The following is a 27,651-nucleotide window of genomic DNA, read 5'->3' as shown; positions in this document are numbered from 1 at the left end:
TGCAACTCTACCTTAATAATGGTTAATGGGCTTTTCTTCCAGGGACTTGTCCAAACCTTTTTTTAAACGCAGCTACACTAATAGCTTTCATCACATCCCCTGACAACAAATTCTGGAGCTTAATTATGCGTTGAATAAAAAAATATTTTAACTCAAACTGCTTGACTATCTGCCAGCACAAAGAGTAAGAATTTGCTATAGTTCTCTTTTATATCTATCATGAAGTCAAGGACAGCCTGTGCATTTTATATTCACATTTCCAATTAATGAACACACAGTGGATTAACTGCATAATAATTACCTACAGTATAGGAAAGTAAAAATACTACATTCCACATTGAGATATTAGGTATAGTTTATTAACCAGAATTAAAAAGACACTGTTTCCTATATAAAGTAACCTTGGTAGGAAGGTGAGGAGAATTTGAATACGCATAATTAATACACAGTATATAAGGTGTAGGGGCCCATACAATAAAATTTACTATGCACATTACAGCCCTCTTATGCACACTAAAAATAGCATAAGAACATAAGAACAAAAGATAAGCCATACTGGGTCAGTCCAAGGGTCCATCAAGCACAGAATTCTGTTTTCAACAGTGGCCAATCCAAGTCACAAGTACCTGGCAAGTACCCAAACATTAGATAAATCACAAGCTACTATTGTTTATTAATTATCATAATAGCAGTTTATGGATTTTCCTTTAGGAACTTATCCAAACTTTTTAAAACCCAGTTATACTAACTGCTGTAACCACATCCTCTGGCAATGAATTCCAGAACTTAACTATGCGTTGAGTGAAAAAGAATTTTCTTCAATTTATTTTAAATGATCTACTTGCTAACTTCATGGAGTGCCCTCTGGTCCTTCTATTATCTGAGAGAGTAAATAACCAATTTACATTAACTCGTTCAAGTCCTTTCATGATTGTGTTGACTTCTATCATATTCCTCCTCAGTCATCTCTTCTCCAAATTGAACAGCCCTTTTAACCTTTATAGCTGCACCTTTTAGTTTATTTCTAGCTATTTTTCTCATTTTATCAAAGTTTCCCTTTTGAAAGTTTAGCGCTAGAGCCGTGGATTTACATAGTGTCCCCCTTCCAGCATTTTCTCTGTCATCAAATCCTATGCTCCACTGAGAATTAGATCTAAAATTGCTCCCTCTCTCGTCAGTTCCTGAACCAATTGCTCCATAAAACCGTCTTTTATTCCATCCAGGAACTTTATCTCGCTAGCATGCCCTGATGTTTCACTTACCCATTCAATATTGGGATTACTGAAATCTCCCATTATTACTGCACAACCAGTTTGGTTAGCTTCCCTAATTTCTCTTAGCATTTCACTGTCTATCTCACCATTTTGGCCAGGGGAATGGTAGAATACTCATATCATTATTCTCTTCCCCAACACACATAAAGATTCAATTGTATATTTAGTCTCATACAGGATCTTTATCATGTTGGACTCTATCCCAACCCAGAGATAAAGCACCACCCCACCACCATGATGCTCCTGTCTGTCATTGAGATATAATTTGTACCTTGGTATAGCACTATCCAATTGGTTATCCTCTTTCCACCATGTCTCTGAGATACCAATGAAGTCTATGTCATCATTTACTGCTAAACACTCTAATTCTCCCATCTTACTTCTTAGACTTCTGCCATTAGCATCCAAACATTTCAAAGTATGTTTTTTATTTGTATTTACATTCTGCTTTTCAGTTGACAGGGATAAATTGGAATCTTTTAGCTCAGGTGAGTTTTTATTATAGGCACTTGGACTACTTTTATTATTAGTGGAACCTTTTTGTTGGGATGCCTTAACTCTAATGGTTCATTAGTATCTTTTGACTACCTATTTAAAATAAAACACATAAACTTCTGTTTGTTGCCTGACTTTGAGTACCTATTTTACATATAACTACCTTTTCTACATATGTAAATTTACTTATGGACCCTGATATATTTGCATATATTGAGGTTTTTAAAATATCATATACTTGTATTATTACGATTCCTCCTGCAGTTGGAGCTACGGGAGGCCTCTCACCTTTCTCTGGAGACCGCTCCGAAGCCGGGGCCTCGCCTGATCTGGTTGCCCAGCTTTTGCTCCATGGCCTAGGAGGCCTTCGACGTCCTCGGGGCCTGCCTGAGGCCTGCTTCAGTCTTCGCCTGGACTTCCTGGTTTGGGCCACGCCCTTCTCCCTAGGGGTTGGCCCGCAGCTCTTCTCTCCAGTTATAGGGCCAGCCAGGTGTAGCCCATCTGAACTCCTCCCAGGGAGTTGCTTGTTCCTGACCTATAAAAGGACTTCCTCTTCACTCAGTCCTTGGTTCGGCAATGGCGCTAGTCTACCTAGGCTGTGTCTCCCTTGGACTTCCTGATGTTCCTGCTTGCTCCTGATGTTCCAGTCCTGATGCTCCAGGATGTGGGACCTATGCCTCCGAGAGTTCCTGCTTCTGTTCCGAGTTCCTAGACTCTTGTTTCTGATTCCTAGTTCCAACTCTGGAGGACCCGAGGGGTTTCCACTACACTAGGCTGAGTGACATCCCGAGCTTCTCCCGCTATTCTCGTGGTCCGCGACCAGCCTCTGGGCTGTGTAGGGCGCGAAGGAGACAGTGTGGTCCGCGACCGTCCATTGGGGCCGCCTGTTGGCAATGGAATGGTAGGGTACCTGAGGGTCCTGCTCATCCCTCTTGTTCCTGTCTTCGTCCTGAACTCCTCTGTGCTTTGCTCCAAGTTCCAAGGCCTTGCTTTCTCCGCCTCAGTCCTGTGCCAACCTGACCTCCATCTGGCCTGCTGCTCCCTGCGGCAGGTCCGAAAGGGCTGGGAACGGTTGGAGGACTGTTCAGAGACCACCATAATAGTGTGGTCTCCCAGGGCATGTAGGTCGGTGGAGTGGCCGGGACTTGGACTGTCTTCACCACTGCAAGGGCACACCTCACTTCTCTTTCACCTAGAGAGCCTTGGTATGCCAAGCCTCGAGTGCTTGCTCGAGACTGACGCTAGCCATAACAGTATAACATGTATATTTGCTATTTTACATGCTTAAGTGCTATTTTTTTACATGTGCAACTTTTGAAAATTTAGGAAATAGCCACTACTTATCACTGTGCAGTAGCAGCATGGGATCTATTTACCATTTGGAATCTTGCTAGGTGCTTGTTACCTGGATTGGCCACTGTTATAAACAGGATATTGGACTTGATAGACCCTCAATCTGACCCAGTTTGGCAGTTCTTAGGGAAAGCGGGAGAGCAGTTAGAAGGGAGTTTATAGAGGGGAAACCTATGTGGTTGGGTTTTCCCTGTCCAGTGCAGAAATACCATGCTTGCCTCTGTCCCATGTCCACTAATCCACCTTTTGACCCATTTTGTTACTGAACCTTCCGAGAGACTAGTGCTTAGTTCCAAAACAGGCATCATGTACTTTTCTTATATGATGTGGCCAGCTGCATGGGGAGTTACACTTTTATATGAAACTAGATACTTTCCAGTCTAGTGTTTGTTCACATAGAATTACAGAAACTGTCCTGGTCTCCGTTAATAATTAGATAGAGCAGGTATAGTGGGTATGCTTTTGCTTTTATTAGATATGTCAACAGCATACAGCTCCATCAACTAAAGAACCTAGGTTTGAGGAACTAATCTCTTGTCTGCTTTGTCTCTTTTCCTTATAACAGAGAGCAGAGGATGGTACTGGGCAGTACTTCTGTCACTCATGGATTATCTCCTGTGGGGTCCCCAAGTGACTAGTTATTTCCCCGTTACTTTTTATCATTTATATCAAACCACTGTGCAATGTCATCAAATGTTTTAGGGTGTGATATCACATAATATCTGACTCTACCGTACTTTCCCCTTGGAGATTAATTGGGGCACATGCTAGCAATAGAGGACCAATGTTTGAAATAATTGCTAAGGGCTAGATTTTAAAAGCCCCGCGCGCGTAAATCCTGCCGGATTTATGCGTGTGGGGCGCCGGCGCGCCTATTTTGGATAGGCCGCCGGCGCTCGCAAAGCCCCGGGACGCACGTAAGTCCCGGGGCTTCGTAAAAGGGGCGGGAGGGGGCGTGTCCGGGGTCAGGGGGCGGTCCAGGGCAGGTCCAGGGGCGTGGCGACGGTTCAGGGGCGAGCCGGGAGGGCGGTCCCGAGTCCCCCGACACTGCAGCCTGTGCCGGGGGATGCCGAGGCGGCACGCGCTAGTTACGCCTGCTTCAAGCAGGCGTAACTTGCTCAACAAAGGTAGGGGGGGATTTAGGTAGGGCTGGGGGGGTGGGGTAGATAGGGGAAGGGAGGGGAAGGTTGGGGGGACACAAAAGGAAAGTTCCCTCCAAGGCCTTTCCGATTTCGGAGCGGCCTCGGAGGGAACGGAGGCAGGCTGGGCGGCTCGGTGCGTGCAGGCTGCCGATTTTGCGCAGCCTTGCGCGCACCGACCCCAGATTTTACAAGATACATGCGTACTTATTTAAGATCTACCTCTTAGTTTACTTGGAGTAAACTCAAACTGAATCCAAGCAAAATGGAAGTGCTCCAGATAGGTAAATAAATTCCAGAACAAGACCATCAACTATTCATAGATAGCACTCTTCTTTCAATTAGTGTAAAGGTAAGAGACCTGGGTTATACTTGGACAGAGATCTGTCTATGGAAGCCCAAATCTCTAAGTATACCAGGGTAGCTTTTGGTCAGCTTTGGCTGCTACAACATGTATGGCACCTATTTCACTCAAAAGACCTAGTAACATTAATAAATATGTTAGTAGTTTCACAAACTGACTACTGTAATACTCCTTATGTCAATCTCCCTCAGAAATATTGGAAAAGATTCCAGTAAGTCCAGAGCTCATCAGCAAGGCTTGTAGTCAGTGTTGGTTATAGAGAGCACATATCTCCTGTTCACTGTGCCTTTCACTGGCTCTTGGTCAGATGATATTGTCAAGTCAAACAATTTGGCATGGATTAGGTCCTACGTTTTTACAGGACTGTCTAATGCCGTATGCATAGTGACAGATGGGGATAATGGGGGGTATTGAGAGAGTGACTACAGGAATGAGTGGGGCTTGGGAAAAAGTGACTACTGGGGATGAGGGAGGATAATGAGAGTGGTTGCTGAGGATGAGGGAGCATAGATAAAAAGATTGCTGAGGATTAGGGAGATGTGAAGGAGTGTCCCTGAAAACTCTTCTTAATCAGTGCTGGAAGAGGCATCTGGCATAGTCCACCTTAAAAAGTATAAAACAACGAAGTAGCTCTAAGAGCAGGCTTAAGCGTACAACCCCAGGGGAAAGAAGAGAGGCCCTGGGAAGGAGGAGAAGGCAGCTCCTACTAATATAACTGACCTGTTGATGTATCTTTTGTTGGAAGTACTGCAAGGTAAGCAGTTTATCCTGTGTTATAGTTTATTCAAGGAACAGCTGGAGTCCAGACCAATTTGTCCTCCAGCAAGGCCACAGACTGCTCGTGCTGTGCCACATATAGTGTTAGCAGTGGGATTTCTGTGCTTAGCAATTGCACAGGCAGAAGCCCAGGCCTCCAAAGAGGAAAAGAGAAGAGTAAAGGTTTGTTGGGTGATTCCTGCCCAGAGAAGCAGTTTGGTGCAGACGCAGTGCACAAAATAAAACAGCTGGAAATTTTTTTTAACACAGAGAAAAATGTCCTGGGTCTGTCTGCAAAAGTAGCATGTTGCACTGGAGGTGGACCCTTGGCCTGGTACAGGATTGGTACAGCCTCTGGTCGGACCCAGAAAGCACCTGCCACCAGAAGGCGGAGCATACGAGGAGCTTTGCCTAGCTAGAGAGGGTCTGTATAGTGATTTAGAGCTGAACAAGGTTTTTTTTTCCTTTTGTTTCCTTTCATCCTACTTACTAAAGAAAGGAAAAGTTTGAACAGGGCATGGCCCTCTGGAATTCAGCTTGGTTTGTGCTTGCAAATGACTGAGCTGGAAAGAGAAATTTGGCTTCAAATCCTTGCAGTGTCTCTATCCTTCTGGAAGGACAGAGACTATGACCTAGGTTCAACCTAAAATTAGGGAGGCAAAAGTGTCCAAAGCTGGGCTTGGCCCAACAGAGCCAGTAAATCAAAATCCAGAACAAACAGTGGGGTAGATTTTATAAATTTGCGCGAGCGCGTACTTTTGTTCGCTCACCAGGCGCGAACAAAAGTACGCTGGATTTTATAAGATACGCGCATCATATATCCTCACACAGATGTTCTCTTCCTCTCTAATTTTAATAAAAAGTGATAATTTTAATAAAATTTGATAGACCGCCCTTCTCAACATATCTCACATCCGCTCTTTGCCTGGGCTTCTTATTGGATCTATCCTGTTTTGCTTTCTTTCTCTCTCTCTCTGTTCTCTTGCCTCTTCCTATAAGTCCCTTCACCCAGCAAATCTCTGGGACAGTTTATTTCCTGTAGAAACTTTCAGTTGGAAGTAGGCTTTTGGCAGGCTAACAGCCTGTACCCATCCTCTTCTGGGTTCTGAGAGGCATCATCTTTTCACCTCCTATATAGTATTAGGCCACTGCTATTATCAGCTTTCTGAGAAATGTATTACAACATTATCAGTCTCATCAATCTGTTCGGCTACTCGTGGGACCTTCTCATCTACTCTGAGTGTTGAATTGTTTTTCATTCAAATAACTGTTTTTGGTAACCAAGAACTGAGTTTATCTGATATCTGCAGCAGGGGGTTCAAGCTAGACATCAAATGCTGAGGAAAGTACAATGAGAAACTCTGCACACACCCCAGACTGCCTGAACTCTTTACCTCCCTGATCAAAGTCCTGATTGCTTCAGTGCACATGCCTCTGGACTGGCCAATCCCTCTTCCTCCCTCCCTGAAGCCCAGATTGACTGACTCCTCTTGCTCCTTTAGCACTCCCCCCAACATGAATCACCCGAACTCCTTCCTTCCTCCATGAAGGCCCAGATCTACTCAGCAAAACCCTTCCCCACCCCAGACCAGCTACATTCTAAACAAGGGATCAAAGTTATGCAGGGGGAGGGGAGGCATGCAACTGATCTGAGGGTTGTACTGAAACAATTGTGGCTTTGGGGAAGGAGAGGAGGAGTCTGGGTTCAAGCAGAGGTGTCATGAGATGATTGGGACTTTGAGGAGGAAGGAGAGGGGGTTTAGCCAGTCTGGGACTAAGGGAGTGGGGCTTTCTGCTGAGACGATCATGGATTCAGAGATGGAGGGAGTAAGTTTGTCCAATCCAAGGGTTTGAGCATAGTTGATCAGAGCTCTGGGAAGGTAGAGCAGGAGTTCAGCTAGTATTGGGGGGAGGGGGGAAGGGGCATGTGCTGAGTTCATTGGGACTTCAGGCTGACTGCATTCTTCAGGTGGCGCCTGCAGCAGCAATAAGAGGAAAAGTCAGCATGGGAGAACTGTGAGATAGTGTTCGCTCACAGGCCCTGCCGAGGTCCTGCCTCTCATGTGGGTTTACCTGGTAACAGGAGGGCCATGCTGGAGGAGGAAACAGGGTCACGCTAGGGCCTGGGAGTGTGTACTTGCTCACAGACCCTGCATTGACTTTTCTTTTTGTTTCTGCTGTTACTGCAGGTGAAGATGTCTGCGATGTAAGGGAAGATGTGGAAAAAGGCCATGGGGAGAACCAGTTGAGGGCATGAAGGGGAAGATTCGGGAAAGTGCCTTTTCCCGAATCTTGATTTTCCACCTGTGGGCAAGAAATTTCCCTGATCTCTGATTTTCCACCTGTGGGCAAGAAATTTTAAAATCCAGTCCTGGAAGATATGCTGGTATTGGAGCTGTGAGAAGAGCAGGGAGAAGGTCTGGAGAAGTAGTCAGGCTCTGAGGGTGACTGGGGTGGAGAGAGAACACACATTCTGTAAGAGGAAGAATGGCTGAGTCAGGGGACATGGGCTGTGAGAAGGGAAAAGAGACAATGAATTGGTAGAGAAGAGGAGCAGATAGAGGGGGCATAAGCTGTGTTGTGGGAGGAGCTGAGAGGGAGACTTGGGTTGAGAGAGGGGCTGTGAGGAGAGGAAGAGTTGGGTTGAGAGGTTGAGAGAGGGACATAGGTTAGGAAAGAATCTATGAGAGTGGGACATAGGAGGGAGGTAATCTGAGGGAAGGGTTGTTTGAGGAGAGGTAATCATGGTGGATTGGTACTGTGCTTCTTGTTACATGGACTATATATGTTACCTTATTTGTAAACTACTTGAATGTTGTTTTTACCGGTGGTATATTAACGACAATAAATAAAGAGACATGCAGGGGTGAGGAGAGGGAGGGAAGGATGAGGCAGGAGAGTGTGAAACTAGAAGGAGCTATGAGAATGTAGCAAACATACGGGCCGATACAGTAAAGTCCGCGGGAGAGCCGCTCTCCCGACGCGCGCACAGGCCACTCTCCTATGCGCGCGATTCAGTATTCAAATTAGGGTCGGCAGTAAAAAGAGGCGCTAGGGACACTAGCGCGTCCCTAGCGCCTCTTTTTGGACAGGAGCGGTGGCTGTCAGTGGGTTTGACAGCTGACGCTCAATTTTGCCGGCGTCGGTTCTCAAACCCGCTGACAGCCACGGGTTCGGAAACCGATGCCGGCAAAATTGAGCGTCCGGTTTTCAAGCCGCGGGCCGACTTCAAATTTTTTTTTTTTTAACTTTTTGTAACTTTCGGGACCTCCGACTTAATATCGCCATGACATTAAGTCGGAGGATGCACAGAAAAGCACACAGGCCGATACAGAGAGATACACACATGAAGGAAAGAGAACAGAAATGCTGAAGAAATGAGAAAATTGGAAAATACGTTTCAAAAGGAAAGAAAGAGGAGAGAAAGCCAAGATTTAGTAGAGACAATGGAGAGCAATCATACTATATCTACAAAGGTTGGAAAAGAGTTTATTATAATTTTGGGGAAGATTTTGTGCTAGCTAGGCTGTCAGGGGTAGGGGACAGTCGTTATCTGCACCTCTCCTCTAGTCCTTTGGTCACTGGGGTAAATTGGGTATTTTTTTTGGAAGGATGGTGGAGGTGTTCAGTGTCATGGGCTGAAAATCTCACTCCTAAAAGTTGCTTTCCCTTGGTAGTTCTGCATGTACCCTGCTACTCCTGAGACCCAGTTGAAGGCAAGTCTTTTGTAGTACTCTAGCTTTTTTGATTAACAGTTTAAATACATTAAATAAGATTCGTGCATGGTTTCCGATTTGTAATTACATCTGTACTTTCCTATGAACCTTAACAGTTCATTTATCTCTGTATCAGACTTTGCAGGAAGAAGTACTATTGGGATAGTTTGTTTTTTAAAATGTGTCATAACCAGAAGGCTCTCCAGGGCCTGAGTAGAACATAATTGCCTGCAAAACTGCAAGAAAACCTGATTAATGTCACTCAGATGTATAGTTATATTACCCTGGTGATATGTCACTGCTCGAATATAAATTTCTCTTTTTTTTTTCTTGCACTATTTAAATTGCTTGCCATAATTCCATTTTGGAAGCATAATACAGGAAAATACAAGGCTTTTGGCATTCCTATGTTTTATAGGAACATGGTTTGGTAATATGCAAATCATTGTTTACTCTTTCAAAAAGTACAAAGACTAGGGAACCCACAATGAAGTTACTAGGTAGGTAATACATTTAGGACAAATAGGAGAAAATATTTTTTTTTACTTAATGCATAATTGGAATTTGTTCCCAGAGGATGTGGTAAAAGCTGGGTTTAAAAAAAGTTTGGATAAGTTCCTGGAAGAAAAGTCCATAAACCATTATTAAGTTGGAATTGGGGAAATCCACTACTTATCCCTGGGAAAAGCAGTATGAAATCTTTTGACTTTTTAGGATCTTGCCAGGTACTTATGATCTGGATTGGCCACTGTTGGAAACAGGATACTGGGATTGATGGATCTTTTTAAACTCAGCTACACTGAATTCCAGAGTCCAATTATACGCTAAGTAAAAAAAAAAGAATATTTATCCTATTTGTCTTAAATGCATTAACTAGTACAGGAGTGGCCAACTCCGGTCCTTCATAGCCATAAACAAGCTTAGTTTTTAAGATAGCCACAATGAATATGCATGAGATAGATCTGCATGCACTGCCTCCATTGTATGCAAATCTATCTCATGCATATTCATTGTGGATATCCTGAAAACCTGTCCTGTTTGTGGCTGTCAAGGACCGGAGGGGGCCACCCCTGACCTAATAACTTCATTGCGTGTTTCCAAATCTTTGTACTTTTTGAAAGAGTAAACAACTGATTCACATTTACCTGTTCCACTCCACTCATTTATTTTAGAGATCTCTATCATATCTCCCCTCAGCCATCTCTTCTTCATGCTGAAGAGCCCTAACCTCTTTAGACTTTCCTCAAAGGGAAAACTTTCCATCCCCTTTATCTGTTATGTTGGCTGCTCACAGGAAGCCCCCACGAGCTGCTGCACTGGCCCCAGATTCTGCCAGCTGCCAGGCCCGACATAGAGAGCCTCGTGGTGTGGCCAGGATGCCATTAGCCACACTCCTTACACCACTGACCTTTCCTCATGGCATGGACGCCACCAGCACCTCCCTAACCATTGTGCCGTGCCATTCTAATGGCACGCGCATGCACAGTGCAGAGTCTTAAGGGCCCTGCAATGAGAAAGCCAACTCTGATGCACCCTGATGACATCACGCAGCTGGGTATTTAAACCCAGTCATGACTCCAGCAACTCACCCCAGCAACAAGTCCTGCTACTTTAGTAGTGCAAATTGCCAATGTCTTTCATTGTCTCTTCAGTCTGCCCTACCTTGTCCAGCCTTGCCTCATCTCTCCAGCTTGCACTGCCTCATCCAGCCTTGTCTTGTCTCTCCCATCTGCCCAGTCTCTTTGTATCTAATCTCCTTGTTGCCTGCCAGTCCTTCTGTGTCAGTCCTCTGTCTCCTCCTTATCTTCCTGCAGTCTGATCATTTGGTTCTAATCCCTCGCGTGGACTCCGACTACTCTGATTGCTGCCTGCCTCTGAATCCTTGCCTGGACTCTGAGTTTTCTGATTGCCTCTGACCCTTGCCTGCCCCTTGACCTTGACCTACACCCAATCTCAAGAAGCCTGGGCATCATCACTTTGGGAATGCAATGATTCCATCCTTCAGAGCCTTTCAGACTTCTTGCAAGAATTCTGGCTTGTCTTTGAGGAATTTGGCCATGCTTCCTCCATGGTGGTGGAGATGCTCCAAGTTTGCCAAGGGTAACATACAATTTGGGAGCACGTCATCCTTTTTCATATTCTCGCATCTGAGTTATTGTGGGAAGAGAACAGTCTCACAGCGATTTTCTGGCAGGGCCTCTCTGGTCGCATCAAAGACAAACTGGCTAGTGGTGATATCCCCACTTTCCTGGATACTCTCTAATCATGCTGTCCAAATGCGTAGATCAGTGGTGTCAAGAATGAGTCCAGGAGACCTTTTACACTTGGCTTCTCATTTCCAGATCCCTTCTGTGCCAGTGTCCATCCCTGAAGCCAGGAGCCTATACTGTCCCCTGAGGAGAAACTTCATAGGAGGCAGCTAGGCTTATTCCTCTATTGCACTGGCCATGGGCATCTAGAATCACAGTGCCCTGAGAAAATGGGAAACTCCAGAGCCTAGGGTTGTTTGGGAAGGCAAGCCTAGGTCAAACACTTTGTTCTCCAAAGTTACTGGTTCCCATCTCCCTTTCTACAGAACACTCTCAGTTTTTCTTGGAGGCGTTCCTCAACTTGGGAAAGGGAGGGAACTTTATTGATGAGGCTCTGGTTTGTTTAGACTGGATCCCCACCATGTCCTTGGAAGATCCAGTAACCATCTCATCTGTCTAAGGGGATCCTCTCCCTGGACACCTCATGGAAATGACTGTACTGCTCATGCTCCAGAACTGCCTCCTTCACAAGGAGACCATATCCCTCCATGTTATATCACGGGCAGTGTGAACCTAGTTATCCTAGGCTTACCTTGGCTCCAACTATACCAGCCAGTGATTCAGTGGCCCTCCCTGGAACTGGCAATTGGGTTCCCTCCTGCGCTACTACCTGCCTTTCTACCATTCAGCCTCCACCTGTATTGACTGTGGCCACGACCATGCCAGGACTAGCGCCTCCATACACACTGTATCAAGATGTCTTCTCAAAGCAATGAGCTGAGAGCCTGCCAGCGCATTGGGCTTATGACTGTACCATAGATCTGCTGCCAGTCAAAATGCCTCACCAGGAAAGAGGCTACCCACTATCAGTTCCAGACACAGAGGCAATGAGCCAGTACAACAAACAGAACCTGGACAGGGGCATTATCCGACCTTCATCCTCACTGGCAGTGCAGGTTTCTTCTTTGTGGGCAAGAAGGATGATTTTCTCAGACCCTGTATTGATTACAGGGGCTTAAATGCCATCACAAGGAAAAATCGGTACTCATTACCTCTCATCTTCGAGCTCTATGACCACCTACAAGGGGTGAAAATTTTCACTAAATTAGATGTCCAGGGAGCATTCAATGTCATATGCATTCATCAAGAAGATGAATGGAAAACCGCATTCAATACCAGAGACGGGCTCTACAAATACTCAATAATGCTTTTTGGCCTGTGTAACGCTCATGTGGTATTTCAGAACGTGGTGAACAAAATATTCAGAGACCTCCTGTATTCCCACGTGGTGGTAAACCTCGTTGATAGTCTTATCTATTTTCAGTCTCTGTACCAACACCACACACATGTTAAACAGGTAATGTAGAGGATATGCAATCATCACCTCTATACTAAGTTGGAAAAGTGCCTTTTCGAGCAAGAAAAACTTCTGTTCTTGGGATATATCCTCTCTAGCACTGGCTTCCACATGGATCCTGAAAAACAGAAGCCATACTTGACTGATTCCAGCCGGTAGTCCTTTGGGTGCTACAGTGTTTCCTAGGCTTCACTAACTACTATAGACAATTCATAGCCATCCTTGCAACTTCACTTACGGACCTAACCAAAAAGGGGCGAACACCTGGAGCTCGCCCACAGAAGCCATTGCCGACTTTCACGTCCCGAAGCAAGTTTTCTTTCAAGGATCCTGTTTATGGCATCCAGATCCCGATCAAGTCTTTGTTTTAGAAGGAGATGCTTCTACCCTTGGGGTAGGGTCTGTCCTTAGTCAACATAACAATAAAGGGTCTCTGTTCCTTCTTTTCAAGGAAGTTCTCTCCAGCAGAGAAGAACTACACAATTGGGGATTGGGAGCTCCTTGTGGTAAAATTGGCACTGGATGAATGGCAACACTTTCTTGAAGGAGCCAAGCATTGGATCACGATCTATACTGATCACAAAAACCTGAAGTATCTACAACAAGTGCAACAGCTTATCCCAGACAGACCAGATGGTCACTTTTCTTCAATCGGTTTGACTTTGACTGTGCTACTGACCAGCAGCTAAGACCCACTGAACTAATGCCCTCTCACATTCTTTTTAGAAGGAATTTATCCCCAGAGATCCCTCAACGCATCATAGATCCTGCAAGGGTTATTGTTGCTATTACCACACTGGTACTGCCTAAGAAGATGGTAATATCCAGGCAGCTGTGCAAAAAGGTGTTGAAATGTACTCATGGCTCACGTTTAGCAGGGCACCCAGGATCACCCGCACCCTTGAACTTCTCCTGAGTAACTATTGGTAGCCACACGTGAGATCTGGCATAAAAAGGTGTATGGAATCCTGCCCTGTTTGTACGCAATAAAGTCCACTTGAGTCCAATATTGGGGGCTGTTACAGCCATTGCCAGTCCCCAAGGAACCCTGGATCCACTTGTCCACTGATTTCATTATGGACCTCCCTCTCTTTTATGGCTCCCCCACGACATAGGTCGTGGTGGATAGATTATCCAAAATGGCACATTTCATCCCTCTTATGGGCTTGCCCTGTGCTGAATTGGCCTGTTTCTTCATACAACATGTCTTTCATCTGCAGGGGCTGCCCTCTCACATCTTCTCAGATCAAAGTGTCCAGTTCATGGCTCGATACTGAAGGGGGCTCTGCAAGAAATTTCAGATAATGCTGGACCTTATAACCAAAGAAATAAACAAACTGAGAGGACTAACCAACAATTAAGTCTTTCCTTAGATTGTACATCAATGACAGGCAAGATGACTGGGCTCTTCTCCTTCCCTGGTCCAAGTTTTCTCTTAATAACCATGTAAGCACTTCCACTGGCTCAACATCGTTCCAAATGTTTTATGACAAACATCCCTGGGTCATTCTTCCTCTTCCTTGGGCAGTAACCTGTCCAGTGGTCCATGCCACTTCTCAGGACATAAACAATCTGTAGCAAAGGATTAATCAGTTGTTTACCCAGGCAGCAGCCCGTTCCAAGAAGCAGGTGGACAGGAAGAGCAAGCCCAATTTGCAGTTCAATCCAGTTGACTTGGTATGGTTAAGTACTAGGGATGTGAATCGGGCTTCGGACAATTGAAAATATTGGACGATATTTTCAAAATTGTCAGAAATCGGGGGCTCCCCCAAAACGATAGGAAAACCCCACAATATTGATCGTGGGGGTTCTCTTATCGTTTTGGGGGAAGGCGGGAAAAACAGCACACAAAAATAAACCCTAAACCCACCCCGACCCTTTAAAACTAATCCCTTAGCTTCCCCCACCCTCCCGACCCCCCCAAAACCTTTTACAGGTACCTGGTGGTCCAGTGGGGGTCCCTGGAGCGATCTCCTGCTCCCGGGCCGTCGGCTGCCACTAATCAAAATGCGCCAATGGCCCTTTGCCCTTACCATGTGACAGGGTATCCGTGCCATTGGCCGGACCCTGTCACATGGTAGGAGCACTGGATGGCTGGCACCATCTTGTGCTCCTACCATGTGACAGGGGCTGACCAATGGCACCGGTAGCCCCTGTGACATAGTAAGGGCAAAGGCTATCGGCATCATTTTGAATACTGGCAGCCGACGGTCCGAGTGCAGGAGGTCGCTCCCGGACCCCCGCTGGACATTTGGCAAGTCTTGTGGGGGTCAGGAAGGTCCCCCAAGACTTGCCAAAAGCCCCTGGTGGTCCAGCGGGGGTCCAGGAGCTATCTCCTGCACTCGGGCCATCGGCTGCCAGTAATGAAAATGGCACCGATAGCCTTTGCCCTTACTATTTCACAGGGGCTACCGGTGCCATTGGTCAGCTCCTGTCACATGGTAGGAGCACAAGATGGCGCAGGCCATCCAGTGCTCCTACCATGTGACAGGGTCTGGCCAATGGCACGGATACCCTGTCACATGGTAAGAACTATCGGCGCCATTTTGATTAGTGGCAGCCGACGGCCCGGGAGCGGGAGATCACTCCAGGGACCCCCACTGGACCACCAGGTACCTGTAAAAAGTTTTGGGGGGGTGGTCAGGAGGGTGGGGGAAGCTAAGGTATTAGTTTTAAAGGGTCGGGGTGGGTTTTTTGTTTATTGGCTCGGGCGCAGCCAATAAACAAAACCACGATCGGGCCCGATGAAAAAAACCCCACATGTGAATCGGAACCGGAATCGAACCGATTCCGGTTCCGATTCACATCTCTATTAAGTACACAGAATTTGCGTCTCCAAATACCTTCTATTAGGCTGGCACCTAGATTCATTGGTTCCTTCCCTGTGCTGCAACAAGTGGACCCTGTGACTTACTGGATCAAGCTATTACCTACACTATGTTTATATAATGGGATCCATTTTCAGCCATTGTGTGGTGCGGCTAGTAAGCCAAATAAACATATCAGCTAACTAGCAAAATATATTCAGTGACGTGGGTGCGCCACTGAATATACCCGGCTATTTTAAAGTTAGCCAGTTATTCTAGCTGGCTAACTTTAGGACAGACCTATGGCCTGACCAGAGTTAGCCACATAAGTTAAACGGCAAACTCAGAATATTATTCATTTGGATTGATTATCTTGTTGATGATTTTCCACAATATTATATGATTGTCCCCTTTCCATCTAAATTATAATATCATTTGTTCTTATCCCTTTATTATTTTGCATATACCACTTTTCTTTTTTCATTCTTGAAGCATGATATTGTGTGGTTTTTGGGAGTAAAAATTCAGTCAACTGTGAAAAAGTAGGAAATTAAGGAAACTCTTATCAAAAGTCTATATCAAGAGCTGACTAGTGTTTTTTTACATCTATCTGGAGCTAAGCATGCAGCTGAGAGTCCGATACCTATTAAGATTAGAAGAAAAAGGGTTTAAATCATTCCTGTAAGGAGCCCCTGGTTTCTTAGCAGAAAGAATGTACTATCTAGCTAGGGAGGTTCAGAGAGATTTAGTAAAGCGAGGTTTGGGGTTGACTCCCCCAAGAGGGAGCTACAAATGGTTTGCTCTAGCAGCTTATAAACCCCTGCCACCATGTTAGGATATGGATTCTTAGTTAACTTTTCAGAAAGCAGGATGTCCCTACTTCCTGTTTATTTTTGCTAATTCAGTTTAAATGAGTCACCTGAGTTACCCCTGTGGGATCACCCTGAATGTCTGATCTATTTTTGACTTGTTTATTCTTTTAATCCACTTTGTAGATTTTCCCTGTGAGACCCTTGGTACCCCTTCACAGAGGATTGGTACGTCCTTGTGTAAGGTTTGATTCACAGGGTAGGAAAGATTCTGCTGCTCTCTATCTCACCTCTAGTGGATAGATCAGTCAGTGACCCAATGCAGAGGAGTTTCAACTCTGAATTGTTTTTCCATTTAGTAACTATCTCTTCAGTTGCAGAAGAGGACCAGAAGGCTCATCTGTGTATTCTACCCAGCAGCCCCTGGCAGAGGACTCCAGAAGTCACAGTGAGTGATCCAGGCTTAAACTCCACAGCCGCAGCTTCCAGAGGCCCCACACCACTTGCAGCAAAAGAGGACCGTAAGGCTCCTCTGTATATTCTACCCAGTAGCCCCCGGGAGAAGACTCCAGAGGTCACAACGACTGATCCAGGCTTCGAACTCTACTAGCCCAGCTTCCAGAGGCCCTGCACCACTTGCAGCAGAAGAGGACCGGAAGACTCATCTCCATATTCTACCCAGAAGCCCTCAGGAGAGGACTCCAGAGGTCACAGCGAGCGATCCAGGCTTTGAGCTCCACAGTCCCAACTTTCAGAGGCCCTGCACCACTTGAAGCAGAAGAAGACCGGAAGCGTGCGTGATTAGGCATGCGCACCTCAAACTTCCTTACTATACTATATCCATTTACCTTGCTATACCTTATCTGTTTTTATTTGGCTGTATATGTTTTGATTTTACATGGTAATTGTGTTAGTTAGGAGTAATTTGTTGTATATTTTATACATAAGGAATCTAATTCAAAACAAGAGTTAATAAGTTGGGTAACTAGGAAGACATAGGTAGACTAATTGTAGTGTTTTGATGGTCTTTGCCAACACGCATTACTTTTAGTCTAGAAATTTTATTGTTTAGGTTAACTTTACATCCCTGCTTCCTTAGATATTTTAAATCGATAACAAATCAATAAAACTTTGAGGTAGGAAATAGTCCAGCAGTGAGAGGGAGGCTTTCCAGTCTTTTGCACTGAGTACCACATACATGATTATGTGTGCGCTAAGGGGTAAATTTTTAAAGGCTCAAGTGGGCGTCCATGTGTGTGCGGTTCCCGGCGCACACATGGTCTTTGGCAATTTTATAACATGCACACCTGATTTTGAATTGGCGCGTACATGTTATAAAATTTTTTAACGCACGGCGATGCGATCAGCCTTTGCCCAGTTCCCTCCCAGTCCGCTCCAATTAAGAAGCAGATTGGGAGGGAACTTCCCTAACCCCCTAATTACCCTTCCCTCTTTCCCCCTCTCCACCATGACCCCTAAACCCTACCTAACTACTCTATTTTCTTTTATTTTAAAACTTACCTGCTCCTTTGACCAGAAGTAAGTCAAGTGCTCCGGCTGGCTGCCAGCACATGCTTCACTGGGACAGTACAAAATGGCACTGTGCTGGCCAGCCCTGCCCCACCCCTTTTTTAAGGTCTGGCACTTTCACGCATACCGGGAGATAGTGCATGGCCAGGCCACTCTGAAAATGCACTTGGTGTGTACACGGCCCGGCCACACACATATCACTCGGGATTTGCATGCGCCAGCCTTTAAAAATTTACCGGTAAGTGCAAAGAGCTCCAAACCCTCAGAAAATGAGTCTGATCTCTGGAGGCTAGAGTGGCAGACCTGGAAGAGCTAAGGGAGACAGAGAAGTAAATAGAGGAAAGTCCCACCTTCAGTCTGGTAGTCCTGTGCTGCTTTGGAGGAGAAAGGTCACCTAGAAGAAGAACATCAGCTTGTTGAGGCAGGAAGCAATCCTGTAGCTAGGACCTGCCCTCAAGATGATGCAGTATCCTCTCGCACCGAGGATAGGTCTCCAGTGGCATGTGCCCAGGAGGGAAGGATTAGGATGACCATTATAGTTGGTGATCTAATTATTAGGAAGGTTGATAGCTGGGTGGCTGGTGGATGTAGGGATCGCTTGGTAACTTGCCTGCTTGGTGTGAATGTGGTAGACCTCATGCATCACATAAATAGGATTTTAAATACTGCTGGGGAGGAGCTGACTGTCTTGGTACATGTGGGTACCAATGATATAGGAAAGTGCAGGAGGGAGGTTCTGGAAGCCAAATTTAGGGTTGTAGGTAGAAAGCTGAAATCCAGAACCTTCTGGGTATCATCTCAGAAATACTCCCCTTTCCACATGCAGGGCCTTAGAGGCAGGCAGAGCTCCAAAGTCTCAATGCATTGATGAGACGATGGTATAAGGAAGAGGATTTTAGATTTGTTAGGGTCTGGGCTTCATTTTGGGGAAGGGGGGGCCTTTTCCGAAAGAATGGGCTCTACCCTAACCAGAGGGGAACCCGGTTGCTGGCACTAACTTTTAAAAAGGAGATAGCGCAGCTTTTAAACTAGATGATGGGGGAAAGCCGAGAGTCGCTCAGAAGCGTATAGTTCAGGATGATGTACCTTTGAAGGATACTAAGAAAACAAGGAAAATAGGGCATCCCAGTAGAGAGGTTGTAATAAATGCGAAAGGGGATCAGGTGCCTTTAAGTAAAGTACAGAAAGATTCCAAAATACCCCTGTCAACTGATGAGCAGGTTGTTAATACAAACAATAAACATACTTTGAAATGTCTATATACAAATGTTAGAAGTCTAAATAAGAAGATGGGAGAGTTAAATAGTATAGCACTGGATGAAGAGGTAGATATAATTGGCATCTCAGAGACCTGGTGGAAGGAGGATAACCAATGGGACACTGTGATACAGGGTACAAATTATATCAAAATGATAGGATGGATCAATTTGATAGAGGGGTGGCACTATATGTTAAAGAGTAGGGATGTGCAGCAGGGACGGATACGTTTGATTCGGTATTCGTATTCGTCAGGACCCAAATCCGTTACATCCGTTTTCGGGGGACCCCAATTTGTCCATTTAGTTACATATGGTATTCGTTTCCCATTAAAGTTAAAAAAAAACAAAAAACATCCCAACCCTTTAAACTTAATTAACTACAACCGCCCCCCCCCCCCCCAAGACTTGCCAAAAGTCCCTGGTGGTCCAGCGGGGTCCTGGAGCATTGTCCTGCACTTGGGCCGTCAGCTGCCGGTATTTAAAATGGCGCCGATAGCCTTTGCCTTTACTATGTCACAGGGGCTACCGGTGCCATTGGTTGGCCCCTGTCACATGGTAGGAGCACAAGATGGTGCCGGCCGTCCATTGTTCCTACCATGTGACAGGGGCCGACCAATGGCACCGTTAACCCCTGTGACATAGTAAGGGCAAAGGCTATTGGCGCCATTTTGAATACCGGCAGCCGACGGCCCAAGTGCAGGAGATCGCTCCAGGAGCCCCGCTGGACCACCAGGGACTTTTGGCAAGTCTTGGAGGGGGGCAGGAGGTTGGGTGTTTTTTTCGTTAGTGATACGTTGCATTCGTGAGGGTTCGCCATATGTTTCGGAACCCCACGAATGCAACGAATAGGGACCTATATGTTTCGGATTGCGCATTCGTTCAAAACAAATGCACATCTCTAAGAAAGACTACTGTCAGGGTCTAGTTCAAAGACGCAGCAACAGTCACACTTTTCAGTAAGATTTAATGGAAGCAACAAAAGGTCAGAACATAGCATGGGTTTCTTGACTTACAGATTGCAGAAAACAAAAAAAGTCCAGTAATGTGGACTCTTTCACTGGATAAAAAAAGGAGAAGATCCAGCACAGCCCTGTGCATCCAGTGTGACCCAGCTCAGAACCTGTCCTCTAAAAACAAATGATGATGGGCCAGCAGGGATCTCTTTGCTGGCTATCCCTTAAAAGCAGCTGCACAGGCGGGGTGGGTCTACCTGCTAACCAATGACAATCTTCTTTGTCATTACTCTATCCATGAATACCTAAAGACCAACTATACTAGCTTCTCTCTCAGTTCCCATTAATCAGGTAGTTCTTTGCTACAGCTTCAGACCCGTACCTCCAGGGCAAAGGGTTTAAGACTCCTTAGGGATCTTCCAACTATGCTTTCTTCAACAGAGTAATGGGAAAGGAGAAAGAGATTAACTATTAAGGAACTGACTTTCTTAAATTCAGAGACTTTACTACAAGAGTATAGTCACAAATGTATTACTCTTTCTTCTTCATTATAGTTCATCAACTTTATTTAAATCTAAGCACTGTAAATAATCTTCAATTTGATCAACTGTCAGTAAAGAAGTTGGAAACCACATTGCTTCTCAGTGTGATTCTTGCTGCTAAAGACGAAGGGGCGGATTTTAAGAGCCCTGCTTGCGTAAATCCGCCCGGATTTATGCGAGCAGGGCCTTCCGCGCCGGTAGGCCTATGTTCCATAGGCCTACTGGCGCGCGCAGAGACCCGGGACTCGCGTAAGTCCCGGGGTTTTTCAAGGGGGGCATGTCGGGGGCGGGGCCGAGAGGCGCAGCATTTTGGGGGCGGGACGCGGCGTTTCGTGGGCGGGCCCGGGGCGTGGTTTCGGCCCGGGGCGGTCCGGGGGCGTGGCTGCGCCCTCCGGAACCGCCCCCAGGTCGCGTCTCGGCGCGCTAGCGGCCCGCTGGCACGCGGGGATTTACTTCTCCCCTCGGGGAGGCGTAAATCCCCCGACAAAGGTAGGGGGGGGGTCTAGATAGGGCCAGGGGGGAGGGTTAGGTAGAGGAAGGGAGGGGAAGGTGAGGGGAGGGCGAAAGGGAATTCCCTCCGAGGCCTCTCCGATTTCGGAGCGGCCTTGGAGGGAACGGAGGTAGGCTGCGTGGCTCGGCACGCGCCGGCTACACGAAATCGGCAGCCTTGCGCGCGCCAATCCAGGATTTGTGCGGCTACGCGCGTATCTACTAAAATCCCGCGTACTTTTGTTTGCGGCTGGAGCGCCAACAAAAGTACGCGAACGCGCCGTTTTTTAAAATCTACCCCTGTGGAGATTGTCAGTGCAGTTTATAGAGAAGAGGAAAAAGGGATATGTATGTTGGTTAATGCAAAAGGGCCTTGAAGCTTTGTTTCTCCCCACCAGGGGTCCTGGACCTCAGAGGTGAAAGCTATCCATGTAAAACTGGTTGCATATATATATAGGGTATTTTCTATTTCTGTGTGTCCCAGGGTATAGTACATGGGTTGTCTTCCACCCAGGGGTTGTATTCCAATACAAATGTCCTTTACATAGTGAACTAACACAGTTCTAGCTAGTTCATTAATTAGATGAATTCCTCCAGGCTAATATTTTTACAGTTTGCAGAGATTCTAAATTGTGTAGGGATTTATTCTGATCATCTTTTTGGGATCAGCAATTACAGTGCACAAAATGTAAAAGTTCTATTTCATATTTTCATACATATTCTACAAAATGTATATATATTCTTAAAAATAACATATTCTTTGATGGAAGAACATCTGTGCAGAAGAGGAAAATGATGAAATTTAGCAATTCTGCATCTTTTTCTAGGGGTATTGTTTTTTCAATCAAAAATATTCTCATTAAAATTTCCAACAAACGAAGGCATGCTAGGCATGAAGCAAATGTGCCTGTTAGCTTCTCCATGTCTGTGTGTCTCTGTGTCTGTCTGTCTATCATATGCATTTATCTGATTTACACCATGTACACGTAGTGTGCCAAGAATGAATGCTCCGAACTGCAGCTAGCATAAAAGTTTACAACTTATTTTTCTTTTACTGTAACAATTTTGTGCATGTCTGTGTAGTAAGGAATTTTCTACTTGAGAAATGCAATAGGTTCATGTTCTGCAAGTTAAGAACATAAGAACATAAGAAATTGCCATGCTGTGACAGACCAAGGGTCCATCAAGCCCAGCATCCTGTTTCCAGTTTATTTTAATTCACCACAAAATAGTAATGACCAAGATGTGGATAATTTGAAAACAGTTAAAACTCATGAGCCTTTGTCTTCTCTGAACTAAACTAACTAAATAATATTGATTTTTAGCCAGAAGAAGGTCCATCTTCAAACTCTGCGGGAGTTGTCTGAGGTGCAGAAAATGACGCCACGAGAAAGAATGAGGCTGCGGAAATTGAATGCTGCAGATGAAAAAGCAGAGAAACTAAAGTAAGGCTTTGGTCAAAATAAACAGAGAAATGAACACTTAAAAGTTGTTAATGCAATAGTTTGACATAGCTGGCTCAAAGTTTACTTGTAAAAGTTATTTAACACTGTATTTTATTGGTAATTTACTCTATTTTAATGGTATTTTACCTGAGGAAATACTTCCCTAGCTCAGTGGCCAAACTAATCACAGCAAGGAAAGCAGTGATCCTGACAATCATGATGATATGTTGGAGACTGTCTGATTACATGTCTCCATGAAACCTCTGTGCCTTGTGCATTGCGAAGTGTCACAATGCTTAAACAGCCCGTGATGTGTAATTGTGTGTGCTTTTTTTAAAGACATATTTGTGGTGTGAATATATGTATGTGTAAAAGAATTCCAGAAGAAAGGGATGTGGTGAAAGAAAAGTGTGGTGAAATGTATTTATCTTCAAGGGCCTATGGGTACAGTTTTCCGTTTCATCACCTATATAAAAGGCCTTCATTTTTCAGGCCCTCTATTAGCCAAGACTGCTCCTCCATGTTAGCAAGTTATCACCCGGTCTGAGGCAGGTATTAAATAGCATGCCATTGGTGACACTTGGCAATTAGTGTGGAGGGTGAGCATACAATGCTAAATCCTCATTCGCATAGCATGCCTTCATTTACAGGTCTAGACATGCTAATTTTAGGGTATTTATGCTGATGTCCCCTGCTGCATAACTTCTGCTATAGAGCACATGTAAGTAATGAACTAAAACGTCTACACATATCAGCAGGGTTTTAAGGATTGGGTCTATCAGGGGAGAAGGAGGGCTGTTAAAGTAGGGGGGTGTGGAAGTTCTATTCCTTAATTGGGCCAACTGGGAATGAACTGGGAAAACTGGCACTGACATCGGTGCACATGTCTTTTAAAATCCCCCCCCACTTACGCAGTAGAAGTGGCATTTGCATGTACAGGTGTGCACCCACTTAAAATTGAGCATACATGTGCATGTGGTCAGGCTATTTTATAACATGCGCGCATATACACGCATATGTTATAAAATTTCCATGTTCCTGGGTGCAGGCTGATGAACGCACGCACGTGTGCCCACGCGCCGCATTCAAAGTTACTGTCTAATTGCATAGCATGCTGTTTTTAGTGTACTTATGCTAACGTCTTTCTAGAGCACTTTAGCAAAAACAAGGGGACGGTAACTTTCAAACAGCTATGCGGGCATACAAATACGCGCATATGCGGGCTCACACCCAGCGATGCAGCCATTTTATAACATACACGTGTATATGCGTGTATGATATAAAATTGGCTGTATGCGTGTACATGTGTACGTAATTTTATATGGACGTCCGCATGTGCGCGCAAATGCCAGTTCTACCGTATAAGTGTGTGTGTGGGGGGGGTGATTTATTAGATTCCCGCGCCGACGCAATAGCCCTTTTTCCCAGTTTGCTTCCAGTTCGCCCAGATAACGGATCATATTTCCTAACCCTTGTTATTTAATTTCCCATTTACCCTTTTTACACTGACCCTTAAAACCCCACTGACTCACCTACTTTTTTTTATTTTAATACTTACACGCCGTCCATAGTAGAAGTAAAGTTACACAGCAGGGGACCCCGGCACACGCTTGTGCACTGTGAGACATGCTTTTTAAAATCCGTGCGGCGTGCACCGGACTGAGACACGCATGTTTCTCCTGGCTTTGGGGTGCATAGGGCTTTTAAAATCGACCTTTAAGGCTTATTGCATAAGAGGCTATTTTAGTGCTCACAAGTTTATTGCATTGGTACCTTAGTTTGCCCATTTTCATTTCTTGTTGCAGTAACTGCAGATCCTGTAATGATTTATACCTTCCCTTCCTCAGGATCCTCTGTCCTTATGTGATGTTTTTTTAAATCCTGATACTGTTATTGCCTCCACTAGTCTTCCCTTATTATAAATAAATATTTCCATGTGTTACGCCTCCTTGGGGTATATAGATGGAAAGCACAGAGAATTTAAAAAGAATTCTAAGCAGCGAAGACCTGCAACTACAATAAATTTACCTGTCCAACTAGCAAAGGTTCTGTGCTATTTTCTCACAACTCTTATGAACACGAGATTAGGCTAATACATTTTTTTTTTAACTTTACATTGCTTTGGGCAGTCAATTTTTGACAGGAAAAGCGGTCTAGAAAAGTTTTTAAAGAAATATATAAATTCATAAATACCTAATCCTATTTTAAGACCATTTAAAGTGAAATAAAGCCATAATTATACACCATGGGACAGAATGGTCCGTGACCAGCCCACGTTGGCTGTGTAGGGCGCCCTGAGGGGTAGTGCCTGTCTAAATCTCTGAGTATCCTGAGTCCTCATCCTTGCCTGAGTCTTCCCAAGTTCCAAGACCTCATCGGAGTATCCGGATCCTTGCCTGATTCTCTACAATCCACCTCTGATCTTCAATCTACGTCTGAGCATCTTACATCTGAGTTCCAAGTCACCTCTTGTCTTTGTCTGAGCTCCCAAGTACCAAGCGTCTTCATCTCGTCTGAGTCCCAAGCTCCACACCTCCTTGTCTCGTCTGAGTCTCCAAGTTTCAAGCATCCTCGTCTCACCTGAATCTTCAAATCCCTTGTCTCCTAAGCTCCATATGTCTATGTCTCATCTGAGCCTCCGAGCTTCCTCATCTTGTTCAACTCTTCAGCCTAGTCCAATGCCGAGGTCCCATCTTGTTCCAAGCTCCAGTACCATCACCTGTCCTCGACCTCTGTCCATCCTGCTGCATCTGCCGCTCCCCAGTGGCAGGTCCGAAAGGGCTATCGAGTGGCCGGAGGGCTACCACAGAGACCAGCATTGCTTTGTTGGGCCTCTACCGGTGCGTGCAGGTTCGGCAGAGGTCAGGGAAGTACTCAGCCTGCTCCTCCCATGCTGGGACACGTCTTGCCTGCCGCGGTGCTTCCACGGAGCTCCTCTCTGCAGTCGGTTCGTGGTCCAAGGGCACACATCTCCCTGGGATCGGGAGTGCTCCCTAGCGCCCCCTCCAACAGGGGGCAGGCAGTGGGCAGATCAAGGTAGGGCAACTTGTACATAATCCTAACCTGACATAAATATGGTGATGTTCCTATGTACCTTTTAAATGGCAGATGATGAGAACAGAAAATACTGTAAGAATACTGACTGATATGCCCTGCAAATCTAATCTCCAGTCATCCAATTTAATTACCTTGTTGTTAGATAGAGCAGCACCGGAATTGTGTAATATTCTTTTTTAGACATCAGTGTGCTACCATCCATGTTTTCCTATGCAGTGAGTCAATGCCTACATAATTATGAAAGCCTTATAATTTAGACTGTTATCACAGTTTGCATTTTCCATTACTTATTCTATAGTATGTGCTCAAGAAATATAATTTTCTTTTTAAAATTATATTGACCTTCAAATGTCACTCTCCCAATAAACTGAAAACGCCTCTTCTCATTCAGTTTATAAAACTAATTTTTGCTTCAACAGCTGTCGGTACTCTGTCTCTGAAATTGCTGTTGTCTTATGAATGTGGTAGGTTTGTATCCAGTCTGCTCTTATTTATGCAGGACCCCTAAAATTATTTATAGCCTTTATAAAATTTCAAAAACTTAGTCAAGTAGAAGAATAAAATCTATAACTATTTATAATGAATACATTTTAATCTCTTGGATAAAGCTTTTAGTAAGCTTTAAAACATTGCTGAGAATGAAAGAGATTCTTAAATTATAAGTTAAACATAACTAAAAAGTTTTGGTTTTGTTAAATCTCTCTGTAGTAGTGTTACTGTAAACCATGTAAGTGCTGTAAACTCTAAACCTGGACAGATTAGATGGGCCATTGTCATCTTTATATGCTGTCATTTATTATGTCACTATGATTGAATAGGTGAATTTTGCTACAGTGAGAGCACCTGTTGAGGAGGCTTTGTCTATCTTTATGCATTATTGTGTTCACATGCAGAGTCAAGAACCCTCAGTGAAGTGACTGCACATTTCACATGTCAGGGAGTAAGAACTCGGAAGGAGAGCTGGCTGAGTAGCGGGAGTCCATGCTGACGCAGCTGGTGATGTTACCATTGCCACTGTCACTCCCCATCTCTGACCCTGGAGCAGGAGGAGCAGCAGCTATCCACGCTGCTGCCAGTGCTCCCCAGCTCTGCCAACCCCACAGATTTTTGTAAGTGAAGAAGGGTGTGGGCTATTCAAAATGTACTGCTGTGCACTGCTTCTAGCAGGTACTTTATCATTTGTTCTCATTCTGTGTTTATGAAAAAAAAGTTTAGTAAACTGGACCGTAACAGGCCAATTTTCAAAGGGTTTAAGTGCCTAATTTTGAGAGTTAGACTCCTAAATTGACCCTTTTGAAAATTTAGGAGAGTTGAGTGACTAACTTTAGGGTCTTGGCTTTTACTTGGCTCCTAAATTTAGGAGCTTAAAAAGTGAGTGACTGAGGGAATGGAATTAGGGCAGGAAAACAAACAGGCTGATACAGTACAGTGTGCTCTGACGGAGCGCACTGTTAACCGGCATTTGGACGCCCGTTTTCGATGCGCTAGCTTTACCCCTTATTCAGTAAGGGGTAATAGCACGTCGAAAACGCGTGTCCAAACCCCACCCCCCGAAACTAATAGCGCCCGCAACATGCAAATGCATGTTGATGGCCCTATTAGTCATTCCCGCGCGATACAGTAAGTAAAATGTGCAGCCAAGCCGCACATTTTACTTTAAGAAATTAGCACCTACCCAAAGGTAGGCGTTAATTTCTGCCGGCGCCGGGGAAGTGCACAGAAAAGCAGTAAAAACTGCTTTTCTGTGCACTTTCTGACTTAATATCATGGCGATATTAAGTCGGAGGCTCCAAAAGTTAAAAAAAGTAAAAAAGAAAATGTAAAATGGACCCGCAACTCGTGGGTCGAAAACCGGACGCTCAATTTTGCCGGCGTCCGGTTTCCGAACCCATGGCTGTCAGCGGGCTCGAGAACCGAAGCCAGCAAAATTGAACGTCGGCTGTCAAACCCGCTGACAGCTGCCGCTCCTGTCAAAAAAGAGGCGCTGGGGACGCGCTAGTGTCCTAGCGCCTCTTTTTACCATGGATCCTAATTTAAATAAATTAATTTACTGTATC

General features: G+C 45.1%; 1 protein-coding gene across 6 annotated transcripts in view; it reads left to right on the top strand.

Moving 5' to 3' along the window:
- NEK11 (NIMA related kinase 11) overlaps positions 1–27,651 on the top strand; it is a 567,803-nt gene that overhangs the window by 279,872 nt on the left and 260,280 nt on the right. For all 6 annotated transcript variants that reach the window (XR_003854561.1, XR_003854560.1, XM_029589337.1 and 3 more), the window contains one exon: positions 22,418–22,537. Coding sequence is in view for 4 of the 6 variants with exons in the window: in XM_029589337.1 (XP_029445197.1) it covers positions 22,418–22,537 (120 nt within the window). In the remaining 2 variants the exon portion in view is untranslated. The remainder of the gene's footprint in view (positions 1–22,417; positions 22,538–27,651) is intronic.

The sequence above is a fragment of the Rhinatrema bivittatum genome, chromosome 2 (genome assembly GCF_901001135.1).
Source record: "Rhinatrema bivittatum chromosome 2, aRhiBiv1.1, whole genome shotgun sequence".
Classification (NCBI taxonomy): Eukaryota; Metazoa; Chordata; class Amphibia; order Gymnophiona; family Rhinatrematidae; genus Rhinatrema; species Rhinatrema bivittatum.
This window is presented reverse-complemented; position numbering and strand designations above follow the sequence as displayed.